Source organism: Drosophila sulfurigaster, chromosome 2R (genome assembly GCF_023558435.1).
Source record: "Drosophila sulfurigaster albostrigata strain 15112-1811.04 chromosome 2R, ASM2355843v2, whole genome shotgun sequence".
NCBI lineage: Eukaryota > Metazoa > Arthropoda > Insecta > Diptera > Drosophilidae > Drosophila > Drosophila sulfurigaster.
Genome location: NC_084882.1, coordinates 9,714,247 through 9,729,558, shown reverse-complemented (window position 1 = coordinate 9,729,558; position 15,312 = coordinate 9,714,247). Strand labels below are relative to the sequence as shown.

At 35.1% G+C, this 15,312-nt stretch overlaps 1 protein-coding gene across 4 annotated transcripts in view; it reads left to right on the top strand.

Annotated features, from left to right (window-relative positions):
• Window positions 1–724: 724 nt before the first annotated feature.
• The window catches only part of LOC133835992 (protein doublesex), a 46,137-nt gene continuing 31,549 nt past the window's right edge, over window positions 725–15,312 (top strand). For 3 of the 4 annotated variants that reach the window (XM_062266202.1, XM_062266204.1, XM_062266203.1), the window contains exon 1: window positions 725–2,005. In XM_062266202.1, the coding sequence (XP_062122186.1) occupies window positions 922–2,005 (1,084 nt within the window). In that variant the 5' untranslated portion in view covers window positions 725–921. Of the gene's footprint in view, window positions 2,006–2,090; window positions 2,142–15,312 lie in introns of those variants that run through there. The other variant, XM_062266206.1, reaches the window with a different exon arrangement.

The window sequence follows — 15,312 nt, the reverse complement described above, 5'->3', positions numbered from 1 at the left end:
CCTTTAAATTGTAACCGATATCCAAAACAAAATATCTCATCACTTTGGAGTTTATTTTGTAAAAAAAAGAGGCGTGTGTTTGAAGCGAATACTTCGATGATATTATTATAAATATTAGAACAACATTTTTAACTGTTTTCGACTTAATTACAATTTCACATGCGATGCGAGGCAGTAACAATTAAATCTATTCTATTGTTATATACGTGAAATGTTGTGTTATATGTATAACTGTCGTGAAAATGTTGTTTTGGAAAAATATTGAAAAATTCTTGAGTATAATAAAATTAAGAACAAGTGCAATTTGTTTGCCAATTCGAACGAATCGTTGCGAACAGAGTCTACACACAATAAGTTGAATAAGCAAATGTTCTGAAAGTTTTACGAATTGCGAAGAATGTAGAATTGCATTTGAAATGTAGAATTGAATTCGGTTGCTGTTGCTGTTGCTAACCGAAAGAGTTCTGAGGTCTGTTGGCGCCTAGCAAAGCGAGAGAGCGTGGCATACTCACATTGGCATAGGCATGAGGCATGCCACATTCGAATTGTTTATCGCATGTGAATAATTTTATTATTTACAAATATATATTTTCAGCAATCAAGTTAATTGAATGTTTGCCTTCTTCTTTGCAGGCATACACTAAATATTCAACACATAATTATATAAATTAACCAACTAATTAAATTATTCGCAAATAAAAATATAATCATAGTAATTATAAATATCAGATTAAAATATTAAACATTTTGCAAAAGTAATTCAATCTAATAATTAATAAATCGACGCGAATCGATTAAACATGCGTGCAAATTGCTTCTGAATTCGATTAAATCCAATTGAATTGATTACGCCAACGACAACTGCACTTGAATTTGTTAAATTAAACGAAATATTTAATTGCCACCTTGCACTTTGCTAAGATGGTTTCCGAGGAGAACTGGAACAGCGACACAATGTCTGATTCGGACATGATCGACTCGAAGAACGACGTCTGCGGAGGCGCCTCCAGCTCGAGCAGCAGCTCGATTTCGCCTCGCACGCCTCCGAATTGCGCCCGTTGTCGCAATCACGGGCTGAAGATCACATTGAAGGGCCACAAGCGGTACTGCAAGTACCGTTATTGCACCTGCGAAAAGTGCCGCCTCACCGCCGATCGACAGCGTGTCATGGCCCTCCAAACGGCGCTCCGTCGCGCCCAAGCGCAGGATGAACAGCGTTCGTTGCACATGCACGAGGTGCCACCGCCGACGAGTGCCACGAATGCGCTGCTTAGTCACCACAGCCATCATCACCACGTGCATCCGCACGCTGCACATGGTCACCACGGCCACGCCCACCACGCCCATGTGCTGCACCAGCATCAGCAGGCATCGGCTGCCGCTGCTGCCGCAGCAGCAGTTGCTGCTGGGGCAGCTCCACAGCCACAGGCACAGAGCCATCTGGGTGGAGGAGGCCACAATGGGGCGAGTGGCAGCTTACATGGCCACGCCCACGCGCACGCTCACGCCCATGTGCATCACGCCCACATGGCGGCAGCAGCAGCCGCTTCGGTGGTGCAGCAGCATCAACAGCAGCAACATCATCATCACAGCAACAGCAGCCACCAACAACAGCAACAGCAGCAGCAGCAACAACAGCCGCATCAGGCTTCCACTTTGAGATCTCCGTCGCACAGTGACCACGGTGGTGGTGGCACAGTGGGACCAGCCACCAGCAGCAGCAGCAGCTCGGCTGGCGCCACTTCCAGCAATGTGGCAGCTGCCACCAGCAGCGCTGGCAGCGCCACCAGCAGCTCAGCCCCAGCCAGCAGTGGAGGCGGAGGCTGTGGCGGAGGAAGTGGCATCAGTGTCATCACCAGCGCAGAGCATCACATGTCCACGGTGCCAACGCCCGCTCAGTCGCTGGAGGGCTCCTGTGATTCATCCTCGCCATCGCCATCATCCACATCGGGCAACGCGGTGTTGCCCATCTCAGTGTCCAGCACTCGCAAGAATGCGCCTCTGGGTAAGTGATTATCTAAACCTAACTCGGATGATCTTGGGATGATTAAGGTTAACTCAAGTAAAATAATTATTCTGTGTGTTCTTAGTGCTTTCATCGCCTAGTTAAGGCAAATTTATCCAGAGGATTGAAGCCTATCTAAACATAAAGCAAGTCATAAATTTAAACTTTACTTAAAATTATTATAACTCAGATGATCTTGGAAATATTAAGGTTAACTTTAGTTAATCAAGTAAATGAATTATTTTGTGGGTTCTTAGTGTTTTCAACGCCTAGTTAAGGCAAATTTATCCAGAGGATAAACGCCTATCTATAAAGAAACTGCAATTCATAAATATAAACTTTATTTCAAATTATTATAACTCAGATGATCTTTATAAGATTATGGATAACTGAAGTACTTTATGAGTTCTTAATGTTTTCATCGCCTAGTTAATGCAAATTTATCTATAAGATAGAAGCCTATCTATATAGAAACTCAATTCAAATATAAACTTTATTTCAAATTATTATAACTCAGATGATCTTAAGAAGATAAACTTTATTTCAAATTATTATAACTCAGATGATCTTAAGAAGATTATGGTATTTTGTGTGTTCTTAATGTTTTCATCGCCTAGTTAAGGCAAATTTATCCAGAGGATTGAAGCCTATCTATATAGAAACTGCAATTCATAAATATAAACTTTATTTCAAATTATTATAACTCAGATGATCTTAAGAAGATTATGGATAACTGAAGTATTTTATGAGTTCTTAATGTTTTCATCGCCTAGTTAAGGCAAATTTATCTATAAGATAGAAGCCTATCTATATAGAAACTGCAATTCATAAATATAAACTTTATTTCAAATTATTATAACTCAGATGATCTTAAGAAGATTATGTTTAACTCAAGTAAATGAATTATTCTGTGTGTTCTGAATGGCAAATTTATCCAGAGGATTGAAGCCTATCTAAACATAAAGCAAGTTATAAATTTAAACTTTACTTAAAATTATTATAACTCAGATGATCTTGGGAATATTAAGGTTAACTTTAGTTAATCAAGTAAATGAATTATTTGGTTAACTCAAGTATTTTATGGGTTCTTAGTGTTTTCAACGCCTAGTTAAGGCAAATTTATCTATAAGATAGAAGCCTATCTATATAGAAACTGCAATTCATAAATATAAACTTTATTTCAAATTATTATAACTCAGATGATCTTAAGAAGATTATGGTTAACTCAAGTATTTTGTGTGTTCTTAATGTTTTCATCGCCTAGTTAAGGCAAATTTATCCAGGCAGAGGATAAAAGCCTATCTGTATGGAAACTGCAATTCATAAAATTAAACGTTATTTATTTAACATTATTTTGGGATTTATACAATAAAGTTATAGTGACATTTCTTTAAAGTCTGATTAATGATTAAGTTAATATAATGAAGTAAAAAATAATATAATCTTCTTTCCTGCACTTCAAAAAAGTCTTCGAAATTTATACTTTGTTAATACACTCTTTAATATAAGAAAGTGTAATTATTTAGGGTAATAAATATGACAAAGTTTCGTTGATAAAATTCATTCTCTCAAACTACAAATCGACAGTTTAAGATCATTTCCATTTGTTTATTCAAACGTTAACTTATCACGTGTAATTTACATATGTTCAGTTTAATAAATTTGCATAGCAATTTTAACCTAATTAAGGTTTCACTCGTATTACAGACAGTTGTTTGTAAGTTTATGTTAATTGCTTGTCTTTTTAATTGTGTCTGCAATTTCGAACAGCAGCCAAAACATGAATCTTTTGAAATCTATTTTCTTATTGTGCATATTTAGAATGTATTTAAATTACATGTGCTTCATTTGACAATGAAATTATGCTCATGTCTAGAAAGTCGTGTAAGTCTTGACATTAGACATGTGGCTAATTGTGATATTTATAGATATTTTATGGACAATGCTACAATTGAAACTACGGAACAATAATTAGTGAAGTAGGCAGACTTTAACATCTAATTAGACACGTTTAAGAATTAATTCTGCATATATTATACACATTTTGTGTCACATAATTATATAATTATACAAATTATCTGTGCTTAGTCAATCACTTATCTCGTCAACGTTGCAGCTGAGACATTTTACCATTCATTAAATTCCTTTCCTTTACATTAGTTCTCTAGTTACACACATATGTATATTTATCTGTTCATATGTATATAATTAATTGCAACTCGTGCGGGCAACAATTAATTACAGACCCAACTGCAATTTACCCTTTACTTAAGTACAAAGTATCATCTATAATAATACATATAATACGCTAAACTGGATTGGAAAATATTTTAATACGGCAAAGTATTTAATTGCTTTATTTATTGCTATATTCCATATCAAATGATTGAACTGTGTGAAATAAATTCCATTTGTAAAATGGATTTTATAAATTTATATATCGTAGATACTTTTATTCGGCTAGTTGAATTATTCTGCTAAATTTTAAATAAAATGAATCCTGAAGAACATCATTGATAAGTACATCCATCGGATCATGAATAAACAAGTATCACAAATTGTGACAACCTGCAAACCAAAGTCATGTTAAGTCCAGGGTATAAGAATGCTGTAATGTAAATACTTTAGATCACCCAACGTTCTCCCCTATCTAGTCTAAAAAATGCCTCTGTCTAAAATTAGCCGTACAATAAAATCAAATTTGCAAAAGAAGAAGCAAAATTGAGACTCGGCGCCAAAAGTATCTTTGTATGTTCTTCCCCCTCTTGGCTTCCCTGATTCCCTGGCAATCTTGGATCGAAGTCTGCAGATCTTTCTGGTTTCACGCAGCCAAATGAGTGGGCAGCTGTAGCAACATAGTGCGAAGCAACGCGTTTTGCAACTATTTAACTTGCCGGCCAAGGAAAATAAGCAACGCGAATATAAAGAAGAAAGAAACCGAAGTCTGACTTAAGCCTTCTCGACTTCTCGCTTGTGAGTCAAGCGGGTTGGATAACCAAAGGCATTACACGATTATAGACAACATGTTCGAAGCCTTACAGTGGGCATAAGACATCCTGTCAGCTACCGTTCCAATACCGGAGCGGAGCAGGAGACGTGCTTGAATACGGGGTTGGGGTAAATGCTTGATTGATTGATAAAGTGCCAACACGTACGATGGGTGCGATCACGTGGCAAAGTACTTGTTTTTTGTGAGTGTGTAGTGAACTAGTCTAGTCAAGGACTTAATGGGAAAACTTAATTGATTAAAAGTTGATTGATTAGTTAATTATCTAAAGATTAATTATTCTCTCTAGTTCTGTGATAATCTTTTTCAAATTAAACTTAAATTAAATTGGGATTAAATATAATTTTAATTAAAACATTGAAGTGCATATTTTAATGGGTATAATAAGTTTTCAAGGTTATATTTATATACTATATAATGAACATATGTAAATACAAATTGTAGGATAAAATCTCAAATTATATATAATATTTTATGAAAACTTGCATATTTAGTTGGCGAAAAAGTCATTGTGAAAATTGAGAATAATCGATTTAACCAAGACAACATATATTTTTCTATTTTAAATATATAATCTGAACATATTTTAAAATTTCATTTTTAGGGCTTTTTAGGGTTATATGAAGATATTGAAATTCAGTGAATTTCAAATTATACAATAGTATAAAATCTAAAATGATATATTTTATGAAAATTTGCACATTCATCATAGTAGGTGAAAAATCATTTTGAAAATAGACAATATACGATTTAACAAAGAAAACGATTTTTTTAATTTTAAATATATTTTCTGAACATATTTTAAAAGATCTTTTTAAGGGCTATTTGGAATTTTTCTTTGTGATGATATTTAAATCCAGTCCATTGTGTCATTGTCATTAGTGAAGAAATTTACAAATTGTAGTATAAAATCTAAATTTATGAAAACTTGCATATTTAGTAGGGGGTAAAATCATTGTGAAAATCAAGAATAATCTATATAACCAAGACGACATTTATAATTTTAATATTTAAATTTATTGTCTGAACATTTAAAGTTATTTTCAGGGGTATTTTTCTATACAATGATATTGAAATCTAGTCCATTGTATCAGTTGTCGGTCATCTGTTGCATTGTCTTTACACCTTCACTAAATGATCGGTAATATCGGCACCATTGTCTGAGTTGTCTGCACGTCCGCTAATAACATAGCACCCATACCCTTTTATGTAGATATAATGAAAATGTACTGTGGTAATGCCCCTTCCCCTCTTTTCTGTCTGAAGCGGCGTAATGATGAATGGTTCGGTCAGTCATGTCAGTCAAGACAGGCAAGACAACCATTGCCGTCTACTTTGAATTGGCGCAGACATCGGCATTGCAATTGTCGATCGTTTTGGCCAAGTTGTTGCAACTCTTGCAACTTGTTCAAGTTGTGAGCTTTTTCATTTACATTTTGCATGCCGAGTGCGTGTTCTTCTGTGAGTATCAATTAGGAATATGACTTGGTGGTCATTATATTGTGATTCCCAGTGCAGATCGTTTATTCTTCTATCTACTCGAGATCGAGTCTGATATTTTGTGATATGATGGGAAATAAATTATGTTGTATAGATTACAAACTAAAATACTGAAATTTGCAATATTTAGTAATAAATTTTAATATATTCATAAAATATATTAAGATAAGGTTTTGGTTGATCACGAAAACGGAAAGGAGAAGTTATACGACGTATTTGACGTATTTGAACTTTAGACAAGTCTTATGTGTTATGAAGTATGAAATGTACAAATTTAGCAAGTCTTCAATACTTAGAAATTTGTTATTCATCATTAAAATTTTAATTTATTCATTAAGAAATGAAATGGTAGAAAATTATGGTGGATAATAACTAAGCAAGAAAACGAAGAACTTTTTTTCATGCAAATTTCGCCATGCTAAAAACTCTTCTTACATATCAATTAAACTTTAAACAAACCTTATAATAATCATATATAATAATTTTATGCAATTGTAATGCATGTAATTCAGTGGAATTGCTATGTCTACATTGGCTTTACGACATCGTTTTGAGGCTTATTTCAATTTGACATTCAGGTGTCCCTCTCTATAGAGTCTGGGTTCTATTCCTGGTCACGTAACTGCAGCTGCAACTGCCGACAACCGATTGTTATTATGAAAATGCCTTTTTTTCTGCTTCTTTTCTTCGACTATAGCTTGAAGTTGAAGTTTAACTTGGGCTTCATCTTTTGCTTGGGCTTGGGTAGTTTAACAGTCGTAAAAGTTGACTGGGCTGTAGGTTCGACATTGGATTTGGTAAGTTTTTTTGTTATCATGTGGTAGTCATCGCTGTTGTCTTCGGCATCGTTAAACGAAAAACGTCAAGTGGCTCGGCAATTCACAGTTGGCAGGTTGCTTAAACTGTCGACGAACTGGGAATGAATCGATAGACTTCGGTTTCAGTTAATTAATTTAATGCGCTTGCGCTAATTTCGCCCTCTTAAGACAGGCAGCTCTCTGTGCTGTGTGCCTGTCTTTGTACAATCTTCTTAGCTCATACTCAGATCCCAGATCTCAGCTTCTTCGCTCTTCCCACTTCTCAGGGCTCAGGTCTATAGCATAAGTATTTCGCCAGAAAAACCTCCACAAAACTTTGGCGCGCTCGTAAAAATAAGTTGTAAAATGTATTTTTTGTTTTTGTTTTCGTGTTGTGTTTTCGATTTCATTTCAAATGGCAGCCATATTTTGTTGCTGCTGTAGTTTGCATTTTTATTATTATTCCGCATTTGAGGAAATGCGCTCTCTGGGGCGGTCCAGGGATCAGGACTGAAAGATCCCAACTTGACAGGTCATTTCGTTGGCTAATTTACGAGATTTCCAGCTAATATGTTGGCATTACTTTTTAATACTTTTCGCTTCGACCATTCAAAGTTGGGATTATGCGCCAAAATTGTTCTTTAATTATGTCGGCCAGAAGCCGAACCAAAAAATTGACCAACTAAAAAATAAAAAGTAACAAAACCGAACATATTTAACTTGAACTATAAAACATGGTTTGTGCAATTAAAATTGCCTTTCATGAGCAGAAAATTAGTCTAGACGAGGCCAAGGCGCCCTGACGTTGTTGTCTGCACGCATTCATGATGAACATGTGAATTCGAGTACGAATGCATTCACGAGTATCATTTGAACAAACAGCTGCAAGTACATATCCGTTTCCTAAGGGGAACTTCTCATGATCCTTTCACATTTGTGAAGATGTGAAATGCTGGCATAATCATCAACTCATATCCTGTAAACTGAAAAACCCAAATTGCAGCTCAACAACAGCTCATAATAATACGAAGCTGAAGCTGAAGCTGAGCAGAAGCTAAGACAAAAACTAAAGCCCAACCAGCAAAACTGAGCATTTCCCAATTGCTATTCCTGCCTCTGTTTAATTGAATTAAACCGTGTGCCAAAGATGCGGGCTTCTCGCCTCACCTGGCGCCCCTTCTTTTTGGGGGCGTGGTAAGCAAAATTATCGGATTGTTGCCTTTTGGGGATGGACGAAAAATTGAAATGGCTTTATAATGATTCGAAATTATAGTCCAGCAACGCTTTGGCGAAAGAGATAAAAGATGGCAAAGAAAAGAGTTTTTAAAGGTATGGTAATAATATCATTTTGCATAAAAATAAGTAGGAAAGAGAGTCAAATATTAAGTGTGACCATAGGAAGTGCGAAATTGTAGTAAGAGAGTCAAATATGAAGTGTGAACATGTGCGAAATTGATAGGGAGATTGTAGTGTCATGAGTTAATGGATCCAGTGTGTTACAGTAATCTTGTTTTCTGTGTATAATTGTTTTCTTTAATTTATTATACCCGCTACCCATAGGGTAGAAAGGTATTATAACTTTATACCGGCAGGAAATGTATGTAACAGGTAGAAGGAGGCAGTGACAACAGCCGAGACGATCTAGCCATGTCCGTCTGTCCGTCTGTCTGTCTGTCTGCCTGTCTGTCCGTCTGCCTGTCTGTCCGTCTGTCTGTCTGTCTGTCTGTCCGTATGATCACCTAGATCTCAGAGACTATAAGAGATAGAGATATAATTTTTTTCGACAGCATTTGTTATGTTTGCACGCAGATCAAGTTTGTTTTAAATTTTTGCCACGCCCACTTCCTCCCCCACAAATCAACAAAAGTCGAATAACTAGCGTTATTTTAAAGCTAGAGTTGCGAATTTTGGTATAGATAATAATTATTATAGTATTTATTATTGCTGAATTTGGTTGCGATCAGATAAAAATTGTCGAAGGTCTTAAAGAAATATTTTTGTATGGGCAAAAACGCCTACTTACTTGGGCTCTTAGTTGCTTTGGCCGACAATCTGGTACATTGTGCCGTCTATGATATATTTTGAATGGTGTACTATATCGATATACCAAACATACCATTTGGCACATTTTTAGTATTTTTAGTATTTTCGGTATATTTTGAAAATAATACCGCAATATTTTGCTTTTATTCAAAATGAGTAGCGGGTATCTCACAGTCCAGCACACTCGACTGTAGCTTTCTAACTTGTTTTTGTATAGAAATTGTTCTCTACAATCAAAGTTAATCCGGAAAGAATTCTATGACTTAGTCCAGTTGATTAAACTGATAAAATTTAATTTAATTACACTCATTCTATGTCATCATAGACCGTTAATAGGACGATAAAGAAATTAATCTAAAACTCAGTGAATTATTTCCAGTTTCAACTAGCCACATTAATAAGCCAGATTCTTAACACTCTCTGGCAGATGCCATCCATAAATATTGAGGCGTAAGACCGATGGTATGTGCAAATCTGCCGGGGGCCTGTTGCAGCTCAAGTTGTCTAATGCAATTGCCATTTGCAGATTTCCAGTTGCAAGTTGCTGCTGAGAATGCCTTATCCGTGGCACGATAAATTCCGTGTCTGTTCGAGTGTAAACACATTGTTGAGTAGAGTTGAACTGGGGAACAGTGTATTAAAAAACAAAAAGGGGGAACAGACAATCCACGAAGTTGCGGAGTCAAAAAGTGAGTGGTAAAGTAGACGCGCAAATCTTTTGGGAGGTCCATCAGCGCTAAAGCGCAGCGTGTGGCATGCAACTCTGCCATTAGTGGTGCAACAGTTTAACAAGTAAGACACGCATTTTATCAAATGCAATTATTTGAGTTATTTTAATACAAGTCTACTTTAATTATGCATAAGGAGTAATAGTTTTTAGTGCCTTAATTTATTGAGAACATTGCCACATTATCTATTCCTAATGAACCGCAACAAAACTCGAACTAACTTGAATTTGTACTAAATATGTGCTGGGTTTTAAATTACAAGCAATCAGTGAACAAGATGTCTAAACTGAGATGAAAAATGAAAGCCATCGATTATAATTTTAGTAAAGAACCAGACCCATTTCAAGTCTAGACACTGTTTGGACACGAGTTTTGGTTTGGGGCAGGTTCACACACACAACTACACGCACACCTCACACATTTTAAGTTGTCTATTAAATTGTTACAACAATCAGCTGTTCATAGACAAGTCTTATAAAAGTCAACCGGTTGTGAAAAGTTGCGTCGCATTGCATTCAGCGTTACAACTCACACACTCATACTAACACTATGAGTGCTATTCATACGACACTCATACATTCCAATTATATTAGATGTAAATTAAATATAGGCTGCAAATGTGTTTGACGAATTGATTGACCAATCGATATATGACTGCGAATTCAAAACAAAATTTGCACATTTGCAATTGCCAGTTAAACTTAATAGCCATCCAGGGCAGCAATAATGAGAATCCAACAAACGTCATCAAATTATGCAAATTACCAAATTATATTTCCCATTTAATTTTGTATTTGATTGTAAAACATAAGTCTAATGCGCGGCTTACAAACTTTCATTATAAAAAAAAAAACAAATCGTGCATATTGTCGATTTAAAAGTCATTATTCTATCTGCTAACCAGAGAGTAGAAGGATTTCAAAATAAATTAGTAATAGTGAGATGCAGTCATCTTCCATCACATGAAGGATGTGTGTTATATTTCGGAACAGCAAAGTCTATATAAGTAACTTAATGACAAAAATCCGAATATTTTACAATTTTTATACCCGCTACCTATAGGGTAGAAGAGTATTATAAGCTTATGCCTGTAGGAAATGTAGGTAACAGCCAGAAGAAAACATTTCCGATCTTATAAAAAATGTATATCAGCTGAGACGATATTTTCATGTTCTGTCTGGTATACTTTGAAACTTAAGTTTTGAAGTGATTTTTGGTATATACAATAATATTTGCAGTATATACGATGGTTGGTTGTAATCAGTTACAAATTTTAATAGGTATTTAACTAATACGTTTGTAAGGCATTAATCGCCTGCTGCAATCTATGGAGATATCGATATACCAAGTTTAGGCCAAATATATACTTTTGCAGTATTTTTTCGCAATATTTTTAGAATATCGTTTTATTGTAAATAGATAGCGGGTTTCTCACAGTCGAGCACGCTCCACTCTATCTTTCTTACTCGTAGAAATTTTAAAGCTAAAATTTGTCATTTTAACATTTTTATCTGATAACTATAATGTTAACGTTTCCAGATGTGCATTTCCATGAAATCACCAATTTGAATGATATGTAAACATTTCTTGCATAATTTAATGATAAGTAACGGGTATAACACAGTCAATCACTCTTGATTGCAGCGTTCTTGCTTGTATATATTGGCATTCTATTAAATAAAGAAGATTACCATCGCAATCATATTATAATTGAATATATGCCAACTTATTACTTACTTCACTCTTTATGTCAAATTTAGTTTAAGCGTTGATAGAGTTCGGCAAAAATTAATCAAGAAGTATAAAGAAATAGATAGCTGTACTAAAACGCTAAGCTGACGCTTTGGTAAAAAATGCCAAGATCACGAGTCTTCAGTTTGGACTTTCATGAATATGCATGGACACATGTCCATGTAAGTTTGAAATTAGTAAGTCAGCTTATCACGCAACTACTCTGGTAAGAAAGTAAGAATACCCCATCGCAAACGTAAATGTCTTAACGTTGCCAGTTTCCGACAGGTTTGCACAGGTGCGATTGCAAATTATTGCTGTCGACTTCAGATGAGGGTAGACAACCATCAATTGCCTCTTCATACAGCAAATTAGATAAAAGTTTCCTACTTTCTGGAGTTTGAACTGGCACAGAAACTAAAACGAGTTCCATGCGAAACTAGATACTTTGAATGCATCGAAGTAAATTGTTTTTTTATGCATGCCAAGTAATTGGCATAATACCCAACAATTGCTCTAAGCTCAAGGGTCTTATCAACAACTTCATTTATGTTAAGGTCTGTCCGTTCATGCTGCTGAGCAACCAGATCAAATTATTGGCCAGCGGCCTTGGATATTTCGCCGCGTGTCTGCAACATTAAAATAAAATGCATATAAATGCGATCTCATCGAGCAACACCCCCGAAAAAAGGCAATAAAAAAGGCATTGCAAAAAAAAAACAGAAAACGAACAGCAGGAGGCGAGAGTCAGTCAGCTGTCACTTGCAGATATTCATTTACACTTGCTTGAATATGTATTCGCATTCACATCCGCATTCACCTTCACATTTAGAGTTCCGTTCATTTAAAAACTTGTTGCAATTTTCACACTGCAATCTGCTCAAATTGTTGCGGAATTGTCAACTACGTGTACAAATTAAAATCATTTAATTGAAATCGAAATTGAAATTGTACATTTTGATTTACTCCAATTAAAATTTTATACACTCGTGCATACACATGAGCTATGTTCGCAACAGTTCGGTCACTTTGATGCAACTATTTCGCCAATCGAGCAACTAAGATTACGCGACACTTAAGACATATCTCGTTGTATTATCTTTAAAATATACCAAATTAATATGAAAACAAGTAAGAAAGTTACGATCGAGTGTGCTCGACTGCGAGATACCCGCAACCCATTTTGCAAAGCAAAATATTGCGATATTACTCTCAAAAAAAATGTCACAAAAATACTAGAAAATTACCACATTTGGTATATTGATATGGGCTCGCATTGAATATATACTATAGAGTGCAAATATACCAGATTGGCATCCAAAGCAACTAAGACCCCTAGTAAGTAAGCCTTGTCCCCATACAAAAGTATTTTTTAAATAACTTCGACAATTTTTATCTCATCGCAACAAAGACTATAGACTATATATACCAAAATTACAAAATTATCCTTCTACCTTATGGCTATCGGGCTTAAAAACAAAAATATACCAAGTAAGAAAGCTACATTCAAGTGTACTCGACTCGAAATTTTAGCTCTATCTCTTATGGTCTCTGAGGTCCAGTGTTTCATACGGACAGACGGACATCGCTGATCAAGAATATATATACTTTATAGGGTCGGAGATGTCTCCTTCTCCTGCTACCGTATGGGTAGCGGGTATAACTATATTTGGTATAATGGCAAACATTACCAAATAGTACAAAATATACCAGTTCGTCAAATCAAGCAATTAAGAACTGACAGCTGCAGGCTGTTTTTGCAATGTAAAATTACTTAATGAATAACTTCTTTAAATCATAAAGAATGTTAGTTAGAATGAATAGTCAAATTATAGAGACTGTAGCTTTAAAATTACAATTCGCAGCTGGTGTGTCGAAAATCTAAAATACGCAACAGTAACAAATGTTGTCAAAAAATAGTATTAGTTTGATTATTAATAGTCAGAATTGTAGTATTGTGATATCGTTACGTCGGGGATGTTTTCTTCTGCCTGTTACATAAGTTTTCTGTTGGCATACTTTTCTACACTATTAAAAATTAAGTATTTACATTATGAATAATAAATCACTTGAAATCAACACCACTTATCGAAGGCAAGAAGCTCTTAATAGGTTTTTATAACTCATTTGCAGTACTTTCATATTCTTATGCTTTTCTGTAATATTTAAATAAATAACAATAATTTATAGTCCCCAGAGTTTGTCTTTAATTATTTTTATTTACATATATACACAGTATCCAGGTTTAATATTTTGGCATAAATTTAAATGTAACATAAATGTTACCTGAACAAAAAACTTGCATTGACTCTATTAAAATTATCAAAATATTTTCTACCCATGAGAAAACTATCTATTACAAAATATCTTATTTATTTACCGTATCTTACCGTATAAATAATCTGGCAAACTTTATACTATATAATTACTATAGTAATGGCAACATTTGTAGAAACTTTAGTAAGATGAACCATGTTGTGGGCTGATACAACTGCATTTTTAGTACAAACATATATGAAATACATGATGCAAAAGGAATCCATGCTAATGCCATTAGTTCGGAATGAGCTTGGTCATTAAGCAGTGCGACTACTTAAACAATTTATTTGTTTTTTGTTGCGATCATTAAAAGTGCCATGATTTGCTATTGGCAAGTTCCAAAGTCTGTGCTGCCCACACGATAGCTACAAAAATCTGCGGTTTCAACTAGGACCAAAATGCTTACTGAAATGTTCCCATAAAATTGTCCAACGAACCAGCGAGCACTGGTCGCAATTTTTAAGCGCATTTTTAATTTATTTTCAACATTTTTACAATTCAAAAACACTTTTTGCTGCCACAGTTAGGCGAGAGTCTCGAGACTCGTTGACTTCGTCTGATGCTTTGGCTTTTGCATCAAAGTTGTAAATGTCGCGTTGAGTCGTAAATTTGAATATATAGACATATGTAAGTGTGTGTGTGTGTGTGTTAGGTTATATGGTGTGTAACGACAAGCGGTGATACGAGAAACATGCCCAGTTTTTTCCCATTTTTTAATACCCATAGTACACGGGCATGAAGGAAGTTGATGTTGAAGTTTTGCAGTCGAGAACGTGCGCGCCTCAAAGGCAAATTACGTTGCGCAGACGCATTTAATGAGCTGAGTTGAATTGAGTTAAGTTGAGCTGAGTTCAACTGTTTTTATGTTTTTTTCTCGAATTGAGTATTTTCATATAGATTTTTGTTTTTGTTTCTTTTTACTATTTGTACCCGCTACCCATAGGGCAAAAGATTGTTATAACAGGCAGAAGGAGTCATATCTATCCCCTAAAGTATATATATGTACATATTCTTGATCTGCGTCAACAGGCGATATGATATAGCCTTGTCCAATTTAGTTATCAATATATCAAATATACATATATGTATTAATTTGGTATATTTTAAAAATAAAACCTTTTTGTTTTGCCCTTCTTCAAAATGCGTAAAAGGTATCTCACAGTCGAGCACACTCGACTTTAG